This window comes from Panicum virgatum, chromosome 8K, assembly GCF_016808335.1.
Source record: "Panicum virgatum strain AP13 chromosome 8K, P.virgatum_v5, whole genome shotgun sequence".
In the NCBI taxonomy this organism is placed as follows: Eukaryota; Viridiplantae; Streptophyta; class Magnoliopsida; order Poales; family Poaceae; genus Panicum; species Panicum virgatum.
The window spans coordinates 204,067-227,688 of record NC_053143.1 but is presented as its reverse complement, the minus strand read 5'-3'; the positions used below and the strand labels follow the sequence as shown (position 1 = coordinate 227,688).

The following is a 23,622-nucleotide window of genomic DNA, read 5'->3' as shown; positions in this document are numbered from 1 at the left end:
CTTCTTCTTCTTCTTGTCGTCGTCGTCGGAGGTCGGTGAAGAAGAGCGGTCGGTGTCGGAGCTCTTGTCGAGGTCGCTGAGCTGCGCCAGGAAGGCCTTCTCCCGCTTCTTGGCCTTGTACTGGAAGCGCTTCTTGAGCGACTCCTTGTCGAAGCGTCCTCCCTGGTCACGACTGCGGTGCTTGTGGCGCTGACGCTCCTTGTTGGAGCCTCCCTCGTCGCGGTCACGGTGGCGGTAGTAGTCGAAGGAGTTGTTCTGGCCATCGCCGGACTTCTTGGGGCAATCGGCGACGAAGTGGTTCAGATCACCGCAGTTGTAGCACCCGGGGTTCTTCTTCCTCTACCTGTTGTGGTAGACACGCTGGAACTTGCTGATCAGGAGGCACAAGTCATCGTCGCCCAGCGTCTCCAGCTACTCATCTGAAACAGAAGGCAAAGAGGCAAGAGAAAAGCCAAGAGCAGAGTTAGCGTTAGAGCTCGATCCACCTGGGCCAGTCACAAGAGCGACGCTTTTGGAAGGAGGGGCACCATTGAGCTTGGCTCGTGTCTGGTTATCCACCTCCGTGGCCTTGAGCTTGCTGAAAAGCTCGTTCATGATCAGAGTCTCATAGCCTGCAGACTCAATAATCGTGTTCACCTTGAGATCCCACACAGAGCAGTCAAGTGCGTAGAGCAACTTGAGAGCCTTCTCGTGCTCTGTGTACTCAAGGGCTCCAGCAGATCTGTTCGCATTGACTTTGTTCACAATCGACTGAAAACGACTGAACATCAAGTCAATGCTCTCACCCGGCTCCTGTGTGAAGTTCTCGTACTCACGCCGGTGAGTCTCGAACAGTCTGGCCTTTACCTGAGGTGTACCCTCGTGGTAGTTCTCAAGGCACGTCCAAATTTTGTGGGCTTCCTGAAAAACCTGGACGTGTGAGAACTCCGCACGAGAAACGCCAGCGAACAAGACATTGACGGCCTTGGCGTTAGCCTCGTGCTGGGTCACCTGGAGAGGTGTGGTCCGAACAGCAAACACCTCGTAAAGGTGGTTCGTGGTAATCTCCCAGACATCGGCTCCCATGCTCTGCAGGAAGGCTCTCATGCGAACCTTCCAGTAGGCATAGTCCTCGCCGGAAAACACCGGGATCTTACCAAGACTCGTCATGGTCGCCGAGTGGTTTTCGAACTGGTTAAGGTACTGAAAACCTCAACCTGGCTCTGATACCAATTGAGGGACCGAAGCCGGCGACCAAAGGGGGGGTGAATGAGAGCCGATCAAAATTTCTTTCAAAATTTGAATCGTCGGCCTATATCCCGAAAATCACCCAAGCACTCAAGCGTTCTGACCAAAGTTTGGAGTAGCTATAGAAAAGCTAAACCAACAGAAAAGGCCTCGAATGGTGAGCGAAAACACGAAGCAAATCGGAAGCGAATCGAGAGAAAACAGCAGACTTCTCTGCCTGGACCGGTCTGACCGGTCGAGTCCGTTCAAAAGCGAGCAGACCGGTCTGCCCGGTCTTGCCTACCGGTCTGACCGGCAGCACCCAGAAAACCCCGAAGAACTTTGATTCAAACGGTGAATCTCGACCAAATGACCATGAAAATCGATGAAACTTGGGGGATTGCTTCGTCCCTACCCCGTGAACACATCCCCAAGAGATCTCGTCCTAAAGATCAAAGAATCTTGAGAATTCGAGGGGAGATCAAGAAGGATTGGGGTTTTCTCAAGAACTCAATAAATCCAATTCAAAAGAGCTCGTGATTCCAGAGGGTTTAGGACAGGGCTAGAAGCACGGGAATCGCAGCAAAGAACTCGTAGCCTCCTCGCAATCAAGTGCGCCAAAAACGAAGTCGAAAATCCATCACAGAAGGGCACAAAACGAGGAGATGGGATTGATTCAAAAATCCCAGAGGGCACGAGGATGTTAGGGCCTCCTTTCCCAATCAAATCCACACAAGGTCTCACAAATCCATCAACCAAATCTACTCTAAAGAGAAGAATAGAGGGAGAGGAACACAGGGGCGGCGGCCTGGGAGATAGAACAATTCACGGACACAATACCAAAGCCGCACCCAACCTAACACAAGTGAAGGGATATTTATACCCGCGGGACCGGTCAGACCGGTACGCTGGACCGGTCAGACCGGTACGCTGGACCGGTCAGACCGGTTGGTTAGACCGGTCAGACCGGTGCCAGGGACCGGTCAGACCGGTTGGCCTGCAGCACCCCCTGTACACGATCTCATCCGACGGCCGAGGTTCTTTATTCGGAACGAAGTCTTCTCTACGATGCCGCCGTCTTGATGAAGATCCAGTCCGCGGTTTTGGAGGGTCCGCGAAACCCGGGTAGGTGGGCGGTTTTGAGAAAACCGCCAAAACCTCACGCGCGGGAAGATTCCTGCCTCCACGCCGTGGCCCTCGACGCCGTTCCCGCCTCGGCCTTCTGACGGCCCTAGACGCCGCCCGACACCCGTCACCTCCTCGCTCGCAGCGAGCAGGGTTTTTTTATCCGACCGTTTGGACCGAACCGCCGGCGCCCGGTTCCGGCTAACCGGTCCGGTTTGACCGGTTACCGGTAAAAACCGGTCAAACTCAAATTTGAATTCAAAACCCGCAGTTATACCGGTTTCGAACGGCTAACCGGCCAGTTAGACCGGTTTACCGGTCCGGTTTGACCGGTTACCGGTCGGTTTGACTGGTAACCGGTCGGTTTGACTGGTAACCCGCTAAATTCAATTTTTTTTCTTTTTTTGTTTAAATTCAAATATCCACAAAGTATACTAAATGAATGTTTGTATAACATATTTTAGCCTAAATGAACCCTCCAATCTTTTTTTGTACTACTTTTACATTGTATTTGTATACTTTTGTATGCACGTTTTTTTTGTTTAACTTCAAATGCTCGCAAAGTATACTAAATGAACGAATATTTGAAAAAAATTGACATCATTAAATTCGTCGCAACTTGAAGTATTTTTAAGATTTTTTTGGGATTTTTCCATTTTATAGAATTCAAATTTAAAATTTGAATTTGGGCCGGTTTAAAACCGGCCGGAACCGGAACCGGTCCGGGCCGGTTAGACCGGTAACCGCGGTAACCGGACCGGTTCCGGCCGGTTTGGTGAACCCTGGCAGCGAGGCCCTAGACGCCGTCGACGCCCGTCACCTCCACGACTTGGCGTCTTCAACCGCCGTCCGCCTCCTTGGTTTTGTGGCGCAAACCAACAAACCCGCCTTCCGTCGCCGCTTGCGCCCTCGATCCAGGAGTGGACGTCACAGCTGCCGCCCGATCCGAGCTCTGGTCCCGACTGCCCTTCACCGCCGTTCACCGCACGGTCCATCGGTCTATGACCACGCAGCCTAGCGTTGCTGCTACCTCGGTCAGGTCCTCGCTCGTAGCAGAAATTGGAGTGATGGAACATTTGCTGTTGTTGGCCTTGAGTCCAGAAGCAACGCCGAACATGTGCAGCAGCATCTTGAGCGCCGACGCCTCGGTCAGAGTTGGGCTAGCGAAGAGGATAGCATCATCAGCATAAAGGCTGCAATGGTGTTTCACCTGAGGCAGCTCGAGGCGCTACAGTGCGCCTGCCTCCACCGCACTGCTGACAAGCCGACTCAGACTGTCCATGGCCAAGACAAAACAGTAGCGGGGAGAGGGAGTCGCCTTGTCGCACTCCACGGCAATGAAAAATCTTGGGACTAGGAAGACCGTTAACTAGTACACGGGAGAACGCTGAGGCAAGCAACACGGCCACCCAGTCCCTCCACCTGGTACTGAATCCCAGAGCCTGGAGCACTTCAAGCAGGAAGGCCTAAGAGAGCATGTCGAGTGCCTTGGAGATGTCAAGCTTCAGCAACATCTTTGGAATCCTTTTCTTTCTGAACAAGGCGGCTGCACTCTGAACATACTTGAAGCTGTCAAGGATCGACCGACCCCGAATGAACGCCGTCTGGTTGGCTCCCACTAGCAGCTTCATGTGAGGCGCCAACCTACACGCAAGGACCTTGGACACAAGCTTGCCAAAGCTGTGAACCATTGCGATGGGCCTAAAGTCACTAGGTGTGGCAGCGCTAGGACGCTTGGGAAGCAGTATAACAAGGCCATTGTTGAGGCATGAGAAACCACCCCCATTGGCCTGGTGGAAGGCTCGAAACCCAGCCAAGATGTCACTCTTAATGATATGCCAGGAACTTTTATAGAAAGCGCCGGTGAAACCGTCCGGCCTAGGAGCCCTGTCAACCGGCCATTCCTTAATAGCAGCCCAGATTTCCTCCTCTATGAATGGGGAGTCCAGCGCAGATAGATCAACCGGAGATTTCTAAAAAAAAGAAGAAATCCACGTTACCCCCCTCAACTCTTTTTCTGAAATCTAAGTTTTGACCCCAAAGTCTATAACCGTTCAACTGATGCCCTAAACTCATAAAACCGTGCATTTTGACCCCGCGGCACCCTTCCAGTCCAGTTTTGCGCCACGCTGGCCTCCACGTCGGCCTCTGGACAGCATCTCGCCGAGGTCCAGGCCCGGGAAAGGTGTTGAGCGCAGCGGCGGCGCCGCGGCGCCAGCGTGCGGGAGGCACTGCCCAGTCTGCACCCCTGCTCCATGTGCTCTGCCGCGCACAACTGGGACCTGCAACTCACGGTGTCCTCCATCACCGCCAACCCATCCTCCCCCTCCGCCTCGGCCTCCATGTCCTCGACCCAGCCCCATCCGCACCACTGGCGGATGCGAAGTTCGTCACGCCCCCGCTGCCGATGCAGCCGCCGCCGCCCCAGCAGCAGCATCTCGTGGGGTAGGTAAATGATTCAGTGATGATATGGTTCAATTTGTCTCACCAAAGTTAAGAGGGTGACGCTTGATCGGCATATTTGAGCTGAGATCTTCAGGAACAGGAAGCATCGTGCTTGGAGTTGGGGATTTGAGCTGGTGGCGCTTGAGTTCTTGAGGAGGAAGACAGGGAGGAGAGGATGCTAGCTGCTGGTTTTGGCAAGCATGGACGCCTGCAATTATCCTGGGCAGATGCAGTTGCTCCATGGACGCCTGCAATTAGCCCCAGCAGATGCGGTTGCACCATGGACGCCCGTGACGACTCGCGGAGTGCGGGGGCGGGGGCTGCTCGCAGCAGGCATGGGCGGCCCGGGGCAGGCCGCGCACGGCTCGCACAGGCCGGTTGCGGGGAGCGTCGGCCGACGGTGGGCGGTGCTCATGGACCTGAGGAGACTCGTGGCTGCGCCGCTGCGCCCACCCTCGGCGGGTCTGAAACCTGTGGCGGTGAGACGGCGGGGTGCCGCCTGCCTGCCCTCGGGCGGCACAACGACGACGGCGGCCACCTTGGCCGTGGCGGCGGGCGACGACGCAGGCCTCAGCCTCCTCCTCGCCTGCGCCTTTTTGCCGCTCGCGACCATCGCGGCCGCCAAGCGCGCCACGTCGGCGGGCGCAACGGGGGAGTCGAGGCGCTTCATGGGGAGCGCGGCGTACAACACCCCGTGCGCGAGGCCCTTGTCCGCTGGGAGCGCCTCGACCCGCCGCCTGGTTGCAACACGTGCGCGTCCGCCAGGAAGTGGTCCGGCGCTGCCCGTCCTCGCTAGCGTGCACGACGTGAAGTTGCCCATTGGGAAGGATCGGGTCATTTCTCCCCTCCCCCGCGCGCGCGAGGACGGTGACCGGCGATGCGTGGTGTGGGCGCACGCCCCCATCCTCCCACCTCCTCGTCCCGGTGGGGCGGAGGGAGGTGGTGGCGCGCGAGGAGGAAGGCACGGAAGGCGGAGAAGACGCGGAGGTGAGAGATGCTGACCAGGGGCTGACGTGGAGGCCAGCGTGGCGCAAAACCGGGCTGGAAGGCTGCCGGGGGGTGCACGGTTTCAGGAGTTTAGGGACCTCAGTTGAACGGTTTTAGACTTTGGGGTTGAAACTTAGACTTCAGAAAGACTTAAGGGGGGGTAACGTGAACTTCTTCCTTTTTAGTAGATGATGATTGTTCATCTTGATCCGCCGGTTTGGTTTTTCATCTACTCGCTCTCTCCTACCAATAGTTGACTTGCTGCTTCCATGGATCGTGGTGAGGTCAACTCCATCCCTCCCTCCTCAAAGATTCCATTTTTATTTATTCCACAACCTTCCTCCTCCTTGGGATGATGGATGGCAATGGGATGGGACAGCGACGGAGGGAATGACCTTCATTCAATTTCAATCGCTGTCCCTCTCGCTCTCTCTCCTTTCTCTATGTATCCATCTCTTCTCTGGGCCAACTCTACCTGCTTGCCTGTCCGCATTCCCTTCTAGTACAGGTACAGGGGGTGCTGCTCAGTTTTGGACACTTTTTGCTACCATTTGGTAGTATTGTTGCACTCTGCTCTCACATTGCAGCTCACAACTACATAACCGACTACAAATGAGGTCATCAACAAACTAATCATTACACACATCAGGTTACAAGTAGCAGTACCAGTTCTTTTCACAACACAGGCAAATCTGCATCAAATTCAGGAAATTTACTATTATGCTTGACTACTCAGAAACTAGTGAGGTGACCCGAAATGCGCGGCTAGTATTGATATTCTAAATATATCTTATATCTTTTTATCTAATTATTATTTATAAACTTAAATCTTTCTCATCACATGCTACTTGCTTCAGTAATTAAGAGTGCTTCTCTGCTGCTAGTGCAGTGGTGCCTCCTTTTGCCTACATTTTTCGTTGTCAGTGATGTGGCCGTGTATAGCAAGCGCACAACGGTAACCCTGTCACGACTGCCTATCTCCTCGATCTTAGCTACTACCATTCGCTAGTAGTAGTAGCATGTTTTTTATCTACCAACCCTTGCAGCTGCCCACTGCTCAGTTCAACTGACTCAGTTGTTCTTTTGCTAGCTTCTCTACTTTATGATCCTCTTGGTCGTCTGTTGCTACTATATTTAATTCTATCATATGTTGCATGGCATCATGCCTCCATGGTCTAGTTTCTGTTGTGGAACAATTGATCCAAGTTTCTTGCTTTTTGAAAGCCAACAAATCTCCATAGTGCAGAGCACAAGATTCCATTTAGAATTTTAGCAACCTATGTTTATGTTTAAGTCTGATGAGCTTACTATACAAATCATGGTCTGATCGATATTGTCCTAGTTCCTGATCTGCTTGTGGTGTTAAGTTTTTTCTGAGCTTGTGGTGTTAATTGTAAGGTGCGGTAATGTCTTGTAGCAATGTTGGTAACAAACCTTTGGAGTAATGTCAACAACTCTCCATCGGCAAGGACAGTGATGCAGGAGGATTGTGAAAAAGGATTAGGTTGGACGTGCAGTGGCCTTGTGCTTGCATTGGGTCTGCGGATATGCACGTCAAAAATCACCAGTAGGCAGTAGATGATTGACAGTCTCCAGACTCCACGGAGGATGAAGAACCTTGCGGCGCGGCGATTACCCTTGCTCTTAGCCTCCAACTCTATGATCCTCATCGCTGGCCCAACTTTGGCCACCCTCTCATCATGATCACTACAGGCCATGTGGTAGTCTAATATAGTGCAAAGCCTAGAATTATTTTGGCTAATAATAATATAATCATGAAGGTCCATTTGGATTTTTGGTGATATAATAAGATATGTGTGTGGTAAAACATGTTAATTGTTTGCGTCGCTAGTATCCTATAGGCATGCACGATATGTAGTTTGATATATATGCAAAATGATGGATAGATTTTTATTTATAAATAGAAATATATTTTAATGGCACTGGTGGGTAATTTATAAATATGTATATGGGTATTTTGGACTATTTTTTTCGTAATGGCAGTGGTGGGTAATTTCAAATTTTCATTTTTCTCCGATTAACGTGGGAATTTCTAGACCTTGAGAGCGAACGTGGAAGCTCCGTTTGTTGGCCAAATAATAAGATAATAGATGATCCAAATCCAATGGATGTGCTTGACTTACTACCAACTGTCATCTCAGTTCAGAGCTCATAACTAAGAGTCTAAGACCCGTTGCTCTGTATATTGAATGCAATGGTATTTAGGCTCTTATACAGAAGATGTGCTTGCTATTGCTCCCTTGCATAGCATGCAGTTAATTATTCTGCTTCTTCTTCATAAACTCTGCCTCATCGCTTACCATTACTTCCATTCTTCCCTCAGGTTCACCAGGACATGTCAGCCCCGTTCTCTCATTATTTCATATTCACTGGCCATAATTCCTACCTTACCGGGAACCAGCTCAATAGTGACTCCAGTGACATCCCAATTATAAAATCACTACAGAGAGGTGTTAGAGTCATTGAGCTTGATATGTGGCCAAATTCTTCAAAGAACAATGTTGATATTCTTCATGGAGGGTATGAATTCCGTTCTTTAACCATATTGATTTTTTTCGGCTCATGGAATGATTACAGCATATTTTTGCATTCTAAAACAATATCATTTGAGGATGACACTTTGGGTACACATAAAAAACCCGAAGTGTGCGCAGTTTATTGCATGATATACCACGACACCCTTTCTCCAAAATGAAGGGAAAATGCATTTTTTTCTCACTACACAACAATGTAGCAAGAACAAGAATTTCCCCACTACAAACCCCTGCTCAATATTTACACAGTCTAGTTTGTTATAAATAACCCATACTGCTTGAATTTGTAACCAACCTTTTTCTCTTTTACTCTGCAAAATGTTTCCCTGACTCTTATTTTTCTTGGCATTTGAAAGGACATTGACTGCCCCTGTAGAAATGATCAGATGTTTAAAATCAATTAAAGAATATGCCTTTTGTGCGTCCAATTATCCTCTTGTTATTACTCTGGAGGATCACCTAACAGCAGACCTCCAAGCCAAAGTAGCTGAGGTGAAGTTTACTTACTGTATCATTTTTTCCTTGCATTTCCCACCTGTTTAAAACATCAGTTCTAACTTGGAAATTACTATAGATGCTCATTGAAACGTTTGGAGATCTTCTTTTCATCCCTAGTTCAGAGCCATTGAAAGAGTTTCCTTCTCCAGAAGCTCTAATGAAGAGGATAATAATCTCAACTAAACCCCCGCAAGAATACAAGGAGTTTCTGAAAGCTAAGGATAATCAGAATGGTAGTGGAAACATAGCTGATTTACCAGACCAAGGAAGCCTGAGGAGAATAGATTCAAATGCCGATGAATCTGATGGAAAGGTCTGCAATATCATTGCCTTTTCAAGACAGGCACCCATTGTTTAACACGCATGAAGTAAACTTATTGTCATGAACAGGATGAACGAGGAAGATTCTGATGAGGACGACCCCAAATTTCAGCAGGATACTGCCTGTGAGTATAGGAAATTGATCACCATCCAAGCTGGCAAACCAAAAGGCCATTTACGGGATGCTCTAAAGGTAGACCCAGACAAAGTCAGGCGACTCTCTTTGAGCGAGACACAGGTAGCTAAAGCGATAGCTTCTCATGGCGCTGAAGTCATAAGGTAATTTGTGTGTACCAATATCTAATTCTATTTGAAGTCCAATGCACAAGAACACCAGAAGATTTCGTATCAAATTGTTATACTATCAGTTCTATGGGTTTTATAAACTCAGTGTTTAGCTTATGCCTTTAAATCTTTTTCCTCTGTTTTAGACCATAGGGGCTCACCAATGTTTCTACTGTAGTCTACAGTTCGTAATCCGGTAAAAGGTCAAGCTCCCATTGTAGCCTACAAAATATAATTGATACAAAGTTTTCACCATTAACCAATCCCAAATTGCATATCTTCAAGGTGTTTACCATAGTCCGCAGACTTGCTGAAGAACTTAAATCTATTCAGGTTCACTCAGAAGAATATACTGAGGGTGTATCCAAAGGGCACAAGGGTTAACTCTTCTAACTATGATCCAATGAATGCCTGGATTCATGGCGCTCAGATGGTTGCATTTAACATGCAGGTGGGATTTAGTTTGTAACTGTCAGTAGTTTGCCTTTCTTCATGCCTTTCATAGTCACATAGTGGTTACTATTAAGTTGTTTGGCTGAACTAGGTCTCTTGCACAGCTGTCAAGCTGTATTATAATCAATATATGTGAAGTAAAGCATAGTGTCTTGTGTTTTCATTTTTTCAGGGGTATGACAAAGCACTCCGATTGATGCAAGGATTTTTCAGAGCCAATGGGGGCTGCGGGTATGTTAAAAAACCTGACTTCTTGCTAACGACAGGTCCAAATGGCGAGGTATTTGACCCTAAAGCTAGTTTGCCTGTGAAGACAACTCTCAAGGTAGGTATATGTTTCCAAGGCAGTCACAGCTGATCTTGTTGAAAATATCAATGAAGATGCTCCAGCATAGCAGTAAAATCGTACAATGTGGAAGCAGGTTAAAGTATATATGGGAGATGGGTGGCGCATGGATTTCAGTAAAACTCATTTCGACTCCTTCTCGCCTCCAGATTTCTATACCAGGGTAAGGCAACAAGGATGTTGAATTGGTTCTTGGTAGACAGTGGGTTACATTGTGGGACGAAAGTTGTAGCTAAGAAGGTCCAATATACATGCTGTCTGAATAAACAGGTAGGGATCGCTGGAGTGAAGGCGGATAGTGTGATGAAGAAAACGCGGGTCCTGGAAGACCAGTGGGTGCCGGTGTGGGACGAGGAGTTCACGTTCCCGCTGACGGTGCCGGAGCTAGCCCTGCTGAGGATAGAGGTGCAGGAGTACGACATGTCGGAGAAGCACGACTTCGGCGGGCAGACGGTGCTGCCGGTGTGGGAGCTGAAGCAGGGCATTCGTGCTGTGCCCCTCCACGATCGCAAGGGCGTCAGGTACAAGTCCGTCAGGCTCCTCATGCGCTTCGATTTTGTCTAGGCATCAGCAGCAGTCCATAGTTGTGTCAGCCAGTCAGTGAGAGATTGCGTTTCTCTTTCTTCTTCTTGTTTTTTTTTTTAAAAGAATTCTTGTGCATCTAGTGTGATTGTGTTGTGTATTATACGTAAAAGTTATGAAATAGGAATTATTATTACTAGTAGTGTATACTTCCATCTCCATGTGATTATTAGTGTAGATTAGAGTAGGGGGTGTTACTTCCATCTTGCGATCATGAATGTACGTATATACTATTGATTTTGTTGGAATAATGGAAGGAAGCAGCACATCGGCTGCTGTATTTTGTTCGAATTTGATGTTCTTTCAGAAATTTGTATTTGCTCCAATTTGATGTTCTAATTGTTGACATGCTTGTCCTGGAACTTCAATCATTCTGCTACTGGCTTTTATGCGAAATACGACATGAACAGCCAACTCTTTGGTTGACAGTCGACACTGACAGGAGGCTCGCGTCGAAAATAAAATCATCCTTTAGAATGAAGGGCATGTCATGATCTGATCGACATCCTTATCCATTTCGTTGATGTGGGTCCATTCTTTTTATTGTTTGCATTGTTTGTATAGAGAGGTTGATTTACAATTGATATATTCTATATTAACAAATCTTGTTAGCACTTGTTATGAATTCATCCGCACGTTATGAGTTCATCCTTACGATGCAGTTGTGTACTTTGCCAAACATTTATTTGGATGTCTTTTTGGATGCGGCGTGGTTCACAAATGTGAGCTTAGAATATAGTTAGTGCCAATGGTTTTGTTACCCGTCCCCGTCTGTTCCAAATTATAATTCGTTTGTCATTTTTTACTTTAAAATTTTAATTTGATTATTCGTTTTATTAAAAAAAATTTGTGTACCCTAAAAAATTTGACCACAACAGAAGAAAACAAAGCGTCTTGAACTCTTGATTTTCCCGGAAAGGAAGAAAGGCAGGCCACATCTGGAAAATCATAATTCATTTCATCTCTCTAAGGAAATAATTCCTTAATGCCTTTTCTCATGGTCGCGGTTCGCCGCTTCTCCACCTCCCGTGTCCCTGTTTGTCGGAATCTGCTCGCCTTCGCCTCGCCCGCCGGCTTCTTCCGCCACCGCCCGCCGCTCGCTGTAAGCTTCCACTTCCACCACTACTACTATCTTCTCTCTGGCCAGAAGAGCCTTTGCAGCAATCCACGGAGCGTCCTCTGAGTGAGGTCTCTCTCACCTTGCAGCTATGCCTTTCCCGCCGCACGCCGGAACCCACCGCCACCGCACCGGAAGCACCACCTAGTACTAGTAGTGGCTGCCCCTGATGCCTATGGCGTCCGACCGCCCCTTCGAGGCCTTCCTCGCTGCCGCCCGCGGCGCCATCGCCCATTTTCACCTTCCCATCATCCACATCCCTGGATCCAATCCCAATCCCAAGCAGCCGCAGCAGGAGCCCCAGCCCGACTGGTTCCTCCACCTCCACGTCGTCGTCACCAACTTCCTCCACAAGCCCCTCAGGTCATTCGCCAGATGCTTCCGCGGCGACGACACCAAGCGCCGCCCCAAGCCTAGGCGTCGGGGAGGCAAACACTCACGGCCGCTCCGGGACCGGGAGCGGAGCGCTGCAGCCGGCCCGCAGCAGCAGCTGGAGCTCCTCCTCTGCATTGCTTTCGACGCCTTCTCGCACAACCTGCTTCTACTGGAGGACGCCTGCAAGCACAAAGGCGCCGAATTTGGTATCGCTACCCAGCAGGTCCATCAATTTCAGCTTCTCAGGAAGGTAATCGATGGAAAGAGGGCAGATTTCGACGGGTTCGTTTCCAACCTCGGTTTCGCAAAGGTTGGGGCACCTCCTCCCCCGGCAGCCATCATGGGTGCCCCAGCACCGGTCAGCGACCAGGAGGGTGGTGGTGGTGGTGATGGAATGGAGGACAGGGGGGAGGTTGACAATGCTAGTGCTACACCACAGTCAGTACAGAAATTATCTGCTCGGCTGCTTAGCATTCCATTGTCGAATGTGGAGCGGCTGCGCTCCACACTGTCTGCAGTTTCACTGACAGAGCTCATCGAGTTGGTCCCACAGCTGGTGAGCAGATCATCAACATCAGCAGATGGACACCCAGACAAGAAGAAACTTTTCTCTGTGCAAGACTTCTTCAGATATGCAGAAGTTGAAGGTAACATCATTTTTCTTTTTTCAATTGTGAGGTGTCCACTGTATCATGCTTCTTTAAGTATGTAGGCTGATGGTCTACAATGGTCAGTCCTTCATGTGTTTTGCCCTTTGGTACTAACCAATCAATAAATCATTAGATAACGGCCATCATTCCACAATGTAGAAGGCTGATTTTACACAGTTTGACCACTGGGCTTCTTCAAATATGCAGATTCAGTATATGCCATTTGTGTTTACAGTTTACCTCATTAATCTCTTCTGATTTTTTAGATAAAGGAACATTTCAATATTCCGGCCTCTGCATCACAATGTGAAATATCCAGCCATTACTAAAAATAGAGAACCATGTTGATGAGCTAGAAAATGTTGGTGAGCTACCATCAAAGATATGCCTATCAGACATTGTCATTAACCCATGCAATAGCAGGGTGGTACTGTAATGTTTGTCAGACTATTCTTTGTGATCCATCATACAATTTTCAAACTGGAATTCTAAGTTACTTATGAAAGGTTACTCTTTTCATGTGTTGTGGCACGAGGTGATATTTGCAATAATATTATGCCGCTGCAGGAAAGCGGTTCTTTGAAGAGTTAGACAGAGATGGTGATGGCCAAGTCACTCTAGAAGATCTCGAAATTGCAATGAGGAAGAGACGGTTACCTAGGAGGTATGCTCGGGACTTGTTACGGCGTACCAGAAGCAACTTTTTTTCAAAATCGATTGGCTGGAAGCAATTTCTATCCTTGATGGAACAGAAGGAGCCAACCATTCTCCGAGCATATACCACGTTGTGTTTGAGCAAGTCTGGAACACTTCACAAGAATCAAATTTTGACTTCCTTGAAAAGTGCAGGCCTCCCGGCCAATGAAGATAATGCTTCTGCCATGCTACGGTATCTTAATTCAGATTCAGAAGGATCAATCTCATATGGCCATTTCCGCAACTTCATGCTTCTACTTCCTTCAGAACGCCTTGAGGATGATCCTCGGTATGTTTGTGGCATCCTGTTAGGATAAACGTATGTTCTGTGTTGGCTTTAGTGAATAGTGGCTATGTGATTGGAAATATTCACCAATTCTTAATAGGTTTCAGGTGCTCGATTTGCCATCTTACTTTCTCTTCACTTAAAAAATGCATTCAGGAGCATTTGGTTTGAAGCTGCTACTGTTGTTGCTGTTCCCCCACCTGTTGAAATATCGACTGGAAGTGTTTTGAAGTCTGCTTTAGCTGGAGGCCTTGCTAGCGCACTCTCTACCTCTCTGCTGCATCCTATTGATTCGATGAAGGTACAGTAGCATGCTTCCTTATACCGTTTTCATTCAAACAAGTGATTCAATAAAGCACAGTTTGGAGCTTTCTGTGTGTGTAGTATCCCATTTTGAGCTCTTTCTTTATGACTATGATTGCCCATCACGGATCAATATTTATGCCAATGCATTACCTGTTAGAATGTAATCTTGTGGATAAGTACAGGATGACAGAATTTCAGTCTGCTGACCAAAATATCCAAAATTCATTTGCGTTATCTTCTGTGTTGTATCAGACTCGTGTCCAATCATCTACGCTCTCATTTCCAGAGCTCATTTCAAAGCTTCCACAAATTGGGCTTCGAGGATTGTATCGAGGTTCTATCCCAGCAATTCTCGGCCAGTTTTCAAGGTGTGTGCTATTCCATTGTTTATATGCCCAATCCGTTGTAGGATGTAGGAATCAAATCATGCCATTTTTGCAGTCATGGTTTGAGGACAGGAATTTTCGAAGCAAGCAAGCTTGTATTAACTAATGTAGCTCCAGCACTTCCAGAGATTCAGGTACATTTTGGTACTCCACTACCACCTTGTGCAAAATTCGCCTCCTCTATATCTGCTGTGCAGGCCCAAGGTCACCTTATAAAGCTCATGATCCAACTTTTTAAAACCTCTTAATAGTAGCAAACTTTCTCGTTATCTATTACCTCAAATACTATCCAGAAAATTGATCTTCCGCAAACTCTCAACTACAGCATGCTTGTATGGCAATTTGATCAATGTAAGCTCGTCAAGTGAGCTACCTGTTCTTGTAAAATTCAGGCTAACTTACTTCTATTCATGGTAGAAAAGCCTGCATAGCTTAAAAGGGAAGTTGGTCCATCTGTAAAAAGCTCTTACTTGGCATCTGAACAAGGATAGAGGCAAAAATTAAAATTTTGTGATAATTGTTGTGCTTACTGAACTTACTTGATGATCTGCCTTTTCTTCCGTAGGTGCAATCATTGGCTTCCTTCTGCAGCACAGTCCTGGGTACTGCAGTCCGCATCCCTTGTGAGGTTCTCAAGCAGCGTTTGCAGGCTGGAATCTTCAACAATGTAGGGGAGGCGATTGTTGGCACCATGCGACAAGATGGCCCAATGGGATTTTTTCGTGGCACTGGGGCCACACTTTGTCGTGAGGTTCCTTTCTATGTTGCTGGAATGTGCCTCTATGCAGAAGCTAAGAAGGTACCCTGAATTTGTTAATGGTTCTGTATTTTCACCACACCTTCGAAGTGACGTATATTATTAACTTAAAATTTTACATTTGAGTGCCTTTGGCCTTTTTTATGCTTACCATCTGTTCTATCAATCTGAAAAATGCCATGCCTCTGACTGCAAAGAGGCAGCTTAATGGTTTTTTTTTTCTTGTACAAATATGTAAACATCTGAATGACTAGAGTTATTCATTTGTTTTATCACATTAGAGTAGATCCAAATGGATGAGAGTTAGGGGTAGAACTTTTGACACTGTTACTAATTAGTCAGTTCCTTATGTTTATCAGTGCCACTAGTATGTATTTTGGTTGTCGTAATTTCGGAATGGTAGTTACAGTACATCTGGGCACATGTCTCAATGATGACGACCTTTTTTTTTGTAGGCAGCACAGCATGTTGCGAAGAGGGACTTGGAACCATGGGAAATTGTAGCAGTTGGAGCATTATCTGGAGGACTTGCAGCAGTTGTCACCACTCCCTTTGATGTGATGAAAACACGGATGATGACTGCCCCTCCAGGCACACCAGTGTCTATGCAGATGATAGTCTTCTCCATCCTTGGAAGCGAGGGCCCCCTTGGTCTGTTCAAGGGTGCGATCCCTCGCTTCTTCTGGATTGCTCCTCTCGGAGCAATGAACTTTGCAGGCTACGAGCTTGCAAAGAAGGCAATGATCAAAGATGAGAGCGAGTCCAGAGAGTCTGCACAGGAGAAGAAAGCCATGGTGGGTTCCAGAGATTGACCTTCCGTTCGCCTGGCTAACATTGTGGTGCGCGCAAAGAAACTGAAGCCATGCGACACAAGTTTTTCTGCCCATGTCTCAGAGAAGCAATAGAACATCTGGTTCCTTTCGTAATACATGTATTCAGTTCTAGGTTGCTATTTTTTTTGCTCTCCCTCCACTGATGAAAATTTGCTGAATTTCAATTTCAGTAGGCCTTGGGATGGCTTTATAGTACAGTATAGACGAGAAAAGGGCTATAGGGTAGAGGCACATGCTGGAGCTGTTGTTGTTTTGCTGGACAGTACAGCTCGCTTCATGTTTGTTATTTGAAGATGATCTATAGCAGTGTCCTTCTGTAAATTGTCTGTTGTACTTACTCTGATCCGATGACCATTTGGCTTGGAACTCGTTGAAGTTTAAAAAGGCACGGGTTTGTCTTGTTTAAAAAGCGGTAGCTTAATAAGGCGCCAAGTGCGACTTGTGTTTGTGCGCCCCAACTTAACATTGTAATTGTTGACCTTGAACTTGTCGACCGATGGAAGATGACCATGTCCAAGAAGCAAGTCTCTTTCTCTCTCCGGGAAAGCTCCGCCCAGCTTCCACGAAACGATTTCCATTCCATTGGATGGAGGCGATCGAGCTCTCCTCCAGGGCGGCTGGAGTCATCGGTTGGAATTCGATTCATCAGCTCCATCCATCAGGTGAGATGATCCCTCTCCGTCTCCTCCCTCCCCTCCCCTTCATCAGTTTCAAGAGATAAACCAACCCATGTATGTATATGTATGTATCGAGCAAGTTCCAACAAGAGACCATATAATCCTGCAGTGTTGCAGATTTTCAGTTCATGACCACTAGATATTACAGTGAAAGTTTGTAATCTTTCGTAGCAGAACTAATCATTATACCGCATACATATGTTCATCAATCAAACGCAAGCAACCCTTTCTCTGCAAAATTGACAGGTCAATCATTTCTTCCCTGTACTGTGCTGCCCTTGATTAATTATTCATTCACCAATCACCATGCAGAAATGAATGTCCAGTTTACTTGCAGACCAAGGCCAATTGTGAGCCCCTCGTCAGCTAGCTAGTTGGTACTAGAAGAAGATATAGATAAGATGGCTAGTTCATCGGCTGGTGATCCCATACAGAAACATGGCGAACAGCAGGCAGCAGGAATGATGGGAAGAAACGGTTCAGATTCATACAAGCAGTATTATGATGACTCACCATCTGAGGAGTGGCAGTCGAGCTCATCACCATCGTCCACCCGCCAAATGCTTTCCAGACCGGTGGCCTTTGTGAAGAAGATCGACTGGGGCACCCTGTGGGACAAGGCCAAAGAGTGGATCAGAAACCCCATGAACATGGCTCTGCTGGTGTGGATCATCGCCGTCCGGGTGTCAGGGGCCATCCTCTTCATGGTGATGACCGGGATGCTCAACCGCGTGCTGCCGACGAAACCGCAGAGGGACGCATGGTTCGAGGTGAACAACCAGATCCTGAATGCTCTCTTCACTCTTCTGTGCCTGTACCAGCACCCGAGGAGGTTCTACCACCTGGTGCTCCTCTGCCGGTGGAGAGCCGGCGACATGCTCCAGCTCCGGCAGGTCTACTGCAAGGACGGCACCTGCAAGCCCAGCGAGAGGAAGCACATCACGGTGGTGCACTGGTGGTCCTGCTGCTGCATCTCAACTGCTTGGCGCAGTACGCGCTGTGCGGCCTCATCCTTGGGTACCGTAGGCCGGAGCGCCCCGTCATCGGAGTCGCCCTCACCATCTCGGTGGCCATCTGCGCGCCGGCGGTGGCCGGGCTGTACAACAACCTCATCCCCCTCGGGAACGACTACGAGGCGCAGGCAGCACATCAGGCATATTATGATGATGATGAGGAGGAATCCTCCTCCTCCTCCTGCAATGACAGCAACAACAATAATAATCCGCAGCAGCTGCAACGGAAGAAGAGGAAGAGCGGGGACGAGCAGCAGCAGAGCAGGGAATTGGAATCATGGGCGGGCGGGCTGCTGGATGTGTGGGACGACATGTCGCTGGCCTACCTCTCCGTGTGCTGCAGCTGCTGCGTCTTTGGGTGGAACATGAGCAGGCTCGGCTTCGGCAACATGTACGTGCACATCGCTACTTTCCTGCTCCTGTGCCTGGCGCCCTTCTTCATCTTCGACCTGGCCGCCATCAACATCGACAACGAGGACGTCAGGGACGCGCTGGGCCTCGCCGGCATCTTCCTCTGCGTCCTAGGCCTCCTCTACGGCGGCTTCTGGAGGATCCAGATGCGCCGGAGGTTCCGTCTGCCGGTGAGCCACGCCTGCTGCGGCAAGCCGGACCTCACCGACTGCCTGCACTGGCTCTGCTACTACCCGTGCGCTCTGGCTCAGGAAGTCCGCACGGCCGACGCTCTGCACCCTCCAGCTGCAAGAGCACCAGTAGCATCAATCTACGATGATAGTAGGGTGGTCACTGTGCCCCCTTCACTGTCAGTTGTACGTACTACATAATGGCATCTCAAATTCTGACACTTTCTTATGTTTCTAATTATAATAGGTCTAGTAGTATAGTAGCAAAAGAAAAAAAAGTAGAATATGATTTCAGTTCAAACCGGTAAAACTAAGAAAACGAATCACCAAGTACATAAACTCCTTCCGAGAATCACCGTCACACCGGATGATATTCCTTGCAGTACTACTCTCTCACCGACGTGGGGGATCGGATCCAAACGTCAGTGACCCAACTGCAGGAAGAAGTAATATAGAGGATTCTTATCCCATAGCACCACTATAAAATAAAATAGATGGATGTTGGATGCATAAGCGTCCTGAGCAGCACTTCTCCTTGAAGACCCACGCCACGACCTCCCATTTGGGGAGTGGATGAGGGAGGCTTGGATGGCCTCAGCGAGCTCGAGGTGTGCATAGTCGAGGACCATCCGAGGTGGAGGTGGTGGCGGGGTGGAGGAAGCGAGGGCGAACTGCTCGTAGTGGTTGGCTGCCTGGGCCTACATCTCATGGTGGGCTGGGTTTATTTCATCAATACACTTGGCTCAGCTGCAACGGGCAATAGAGATAAGAGCTTTAAACAGGCAGTTCCGTCCTTAAACCCCACCCCCATCCTGAACTGAACTAAATTGAGATCCTGCTACTCATGGCGTCGCCGCACCACCTCCTCACCAGAACTGGTGAGGCCTCGTCTCTCACATCTTTTCCTCTTGGCCCCCTGCCCTTCCTACTCTAACTTTGCTTGGGTGTTATTTACAGCTCCATATGCTTGTTAGCGTTCCAGATGCAATAATCACCTGACATACAGGTAATAAGGAAAACTTAGCTAATGTTATTGGAAGAAACATTGCCTTAGATTTCCCAGGGCTGCGCAGGGGGGCAGGAGGGGCATCCTCACCAAACACAAACAAGAAGCCTGCAAGTTTCAACTTGAGGAAAAGTATTGCATGTAACTCTGCTTTCTTCACCGAAGAAGGTACACCAATTAGTTGCACAATGGATTCCGCTTGAGTTTTCTCAGCAACATTGCTTAGTTTTGTAGAGGTTTTGGATAACTCGGAGCATTCTCAGCTTTGAACTCATGGCAAATACGAGCCCTACCTCGGGTCGGTCGTATAATCACTACAACACAAATCCAATATAAAGACACTTCTACATAGACATTTCATAATTTGCGTTTACATATATGTCACAATGTATTGTAGAGACATTTTTTGTGGCACTTTCGAAAGCATCACATGTATTGAGACACTATTTGAGGCATTTTAAATCATAGAGATATTTTTTCAAGTCATTTTGTAAAATGTCAATACAGATTCTTGGGGGCAAGTTTGAGACACTTTAATTTTTGACCTTAGCCCCATAGGGGCATAGTTTGAGTCATTCCTTTTAATATCTTGAGACACTATTTAGATCATTGAGGTGCACTACAGAATACTGATCATAAGAATTATACTTAGTATATGAGTAACAATTGTTGTAAATGTGAGATGGTTACCAGGCTGAGCATTGTTCCATATGATGTAAGGTCTGGAGTTTGAAGCTTCAAAGCTGCATCATTCAAGTAGTATCATATTTTTCAATATTTTCTAGTGCACCTAGAGGGTAGAGACATAATAGTGTGTCATTACAAGTTAATTTGTCTTATAGAATATAGAGATAATTAACAAAGTGTCTCTTCTATCAAAGAGACACCGGATGTAGTGGCACCTCTACGACATAGTAAAAAATGACTACGATTACGTAGAGACAACCTAAAATGTCTCTAGAAACTAAAAATAGTGCCACTACATACATGTTTTATTGTAGTGAATATCCCCATTCTACCGCTCTAGGAGATCTGCTACTGTGTGTACTCAAGGAAGATGCAGAGAACTCTCGCGGAAAATTGCATGTGAAAAAATTCCAGCACTGAAAAGTAGGGAAGGGAATTGTTTTCTTCGTGAAAACTCCTAAAAGGAACTGAAGGAGAGAATCCATGGTCAGTTCACACTAACCACATTCTTATTATTATGGTTGTAGTACCAAGGATCATCCAACAAAGTTGCTAGTTCTCTACGATACCAATTACACAAAATCCAAAACAAAACCTCTTCAAGAAGCATCTGAAGATGCATAACACAAGTACCTTGAGGATCTACATATCCTTACAATGTCTTGTGCAAGATTGGGCAGGATTTAGTTTTTCTTTCCTTAACAACAGTAGGACTGGGCCACCTTCTCGATCCAAACTGTTGTTACAACTTTCTCTTCATAACTACAAATGTTGTTTATCTTAACTTAGTTATACATAGAAGAAAGTACCAAACTCATCCCCTACAGATTAGATGCCAGGAGTGCTGAAAAAGTCCCAACCTTCTGTTGCTACAGTCCCGCAAAGTACCGCATCTTTGACAACTATTCTGAAATAAAACACAAAACTATGTCTAGATAATCTTTATGTGTATGACTTGTTCCCAATGATGACATGTGTTTATTAGTTTTAGTTTTTGGCACTCCTATATCTACTAGTTGTCAGACTAAATATTTTCATAAGTTGCTACCATGTTCATGTTCATGTCAATATAATTCTTTAGTATAGAGCAAATGCCAACTTTCCAGATTGTAGTCTTGATATCTAGGTGCATGTTTTTTTTGCCCAGATCCATATATACCTCTCATGGTATGTTGTACATATAATATAATTACTGTATAGAACCAGGTCAATTAGCATGAGTTACAAACAAATAACTAGTGAATACTAGAACAGGATAAAACCTAGTTCACCAATAATTTTTTGGTCTTTGTATTTTGCCCAACACCTGAGGATGGAATATAACTAGGAACCCATTTAACAATGCAACATGTATTCCAAAATATTTGACTAAGTTTTGCATCTAAGTCTGAAATGGTGGATATATTCTTCTTAGAAAATATTGGAACAAAAGAATGGTGCTGTGCAAAATTCTCCTCCCAACGAAACTGCTCCTGTGGTCAAGATGCATTTAGTAGTACTCTATTGGTTAGTAAGCCAAGATATTGCGCAAGCAAGAAACTTACCCCTAAATATTTCATTCTTTAAGTATACTTACTACTTACTATTTGAAATCCCAAGAAAATAATTGGATTTGCAAAGATGAAAAAGGCATGGTTGTCCCTAACAAGACCGAATGTAGAGCCCTTAGCTAATAGAAATGCATGTCATTTATCCTTTAGGTCAAATGGAAAGTGCAGGATGTTGGACCATTTAACTGTACAAAATACTCTAAAAGCGTCCGAACATCTGGTACTCCTTAATTAGATTTGAACCACGAACTATGGGTTCATGGCCTTGACTAATTAAACATTTGGGGGGGGGGATGGAGAGCTAATACCAGAGACTAATTAAATGGTATACAATAAAATCACAAAATATTTAAAGTAATAAATAAAGAAGCGGAGAAATGAAGAAAAATATCCATTGAAAATGAGATGATCCTATAAATGCATGATAGCTAATGGTCCAACGATATGATGGATTGATTATGAAAACTAAAGTCTTTCATATATGAACTAACACATACATGGATATGATGAAGAAAAATGTGAAGCATGATGACTTGACATCATGACCACAAATGCATTGTGCACTCTGATTATTAACTACACTAGGAGTACTGAATTGCATTGGATGTTCCCCTTCCTTATTTGATTCTTTTTTCACGATGAGCAGCACTGCATGGTGATTGTTGCACCCACATTATCAGATGAGGGAGTTGTTATTGATGAGGTCTCCTTGCCAGTAGTACTCCGCGGCCCTGTTGTTGTTGTTGCTGTTGTTGTTGCTGTTGTTGTTGCTGTTGTTGTTGCTGTTGTTGTTGCTGTTGTTGTTGTTGCCACCATCACCACCAACAATTTGCTGCCCCTGCTGCATTGCTCCTCCACTGGACGATCCACCACCAAACAAACCACCATCACCGTTGATGTTCCCATGCTCAGTTGCTATGGGCTTCACTTCCTCCACATCTTGCAGGCCCCCTACCAGCTGCTGGTCACCAATCACCCCATGCCCATGCTGCATCGCACCAAATGGTGATGGCGGAAGAAATGGCAGCACCATCCCATTATTAATATTGCTTCTGACGCCATAGTTGCTGCTGGTGCCGTCAAGAAACCCTACTCTCAGCATGTCTAGGAATGACGTCGTCATGCTAGGGTTGGGCGATAAAGACAGGGGCGCAAAAGGCAGCTGATGGTCATAGTTGGGGAGCTCGAAGCTTCCGCTTGTAGACATGAGCGTCGGGAGCACATTGGGGAAGTCGGTTGTCACAGCAGCAGCAACAGGCATCATCGCCATCAGTTGTTGCGTGATGTTCACCTTCTTGGGGTCGCTGGAACTGGAGGACGATGCAGAAGGTGCCGAGGAGGAGGATCCGCCGGAGCCCCCGGTGCGTTTATGCTTGTTCTTGCGGCAGCCGCCGCCGACTGGGACATTGCGAAGGGTGCCGCCTTGTGTCCAGTAGCGGCGGCAGGCCTTGCAGAAGTAGCGCGGCTGTGTTGTGCTGTAGTTGTTATAGTAGCAGAACTTAGTGTTGGTGGAGTCGCAGCGTGGGCAATTGAGTGCCTGCTCATGCTGCGGCCGCGGCTTACGTTCCCCACCTGATGCCTGCTTGGCCTTGACGTTCCTAGCTGCAGTAGCTTCCTCCCTAGCCGGTGATGCCACCATCGCCACCTCCTTCACCAAATTATTAGAAAAACATGCATGGGGCACAATTACTCGTTACAAACACATCACTCAAATAAAGATCAATTGTTACCCATTTTTAGCTGGCTAAGTAGGTTTTATGACATAAAACACGTGCATAAGTAAAAACAAACAAATCCATCGCCAGATGTTGAAGAATGTTGACATCTATCTCAATCATCTAGTAGCTAATGATGATAGCTGTCAACAAAAATAGCTCAATGGCATCTCATGTGTAATCT

The 23,622-nt window shown here is 47.0% G+C and overlaps 3 protein-coding genes and 1 pseudogene across 3 annotated transcripts; 3 read left to right on the top strand and 1 right to left on the bottom strand.

The window, feature by feature from the left end:
- Nucleotides 1-7,840: 7,840 nt before the first annotated feature.
- Nucleotides 7,841-10,826, top strand: LOC120643364 (phosphoinositide phospholipase C 2-like). The gene is given in 7 exon segments (XM_039919717.1): nt 7,841-8,304; nt 8,675-8,810; nt 8,893-9,416; nt 9,756-9,873; nt 10,048-10,200; nt 10,298-10,384; nt 10,492-10,826. Coding segments are annotated over 7 exon segments (1,497 nt in total). The 5' UTR covers nt 7,841-8,119; the 3' UTR covers nt 10,786-10,826.
- Nucleotides 10,827-11,792: 966 nt separating this feature from the next.
- On the top strand, nt 11,793-16,618 carry LOC120643363 (calcium-binding mitochondrial carrier protein SCaMC-1-A-like). The gene is made up of 7 exons (XM_039919716.1): nt 11,793-12,942; nt 13,513-13,930; nt 14,084-14,228; nt 14,486-14,601; nt 14,675-14,753; nt 15,185-15,418; nt 15,832-16,618. Exons 1-7 carry the CDS (start codon nt 12,090-12,092, stop codon nt 16,186-16,188), a joined length of 2,202 nt encoding a protein of 733 aa, XP_039775650.1. The 5' UTR covers nt 11,793-12,089; the 3' UTR covers nt 16,189-16,618.
- An 87-nt stretch (nt 16,619-16,705) lies between these two features.
- LOC120643365 lies at nt 16,706-18,832 on the top strand (annotated as a pseudogene).
- Nucleotides 18,833-20,238: 1,406 nt separating this feature from the next.
- Nucleotides 20,239-23,362, bottom strand: LOC120646435 (dof zinc finger protein PBF-like). Its single transcript, XM_039923002.1, has 2 exons — nt 22,537-23,362; nt 20,239-20,276 (listed from the first exon to the last, which is right to left on the bottom strand). Exons 1-2 carry the CDS (start codon nt 23,360-23,362, stop codon nt 20,239-20,241), a joined length of 864 nt encoding a protein of 287 aa, XP_039778936.1.
- Between the last annotated feature and the right edge of the window lie 260 nt (nt 23,363-23,622).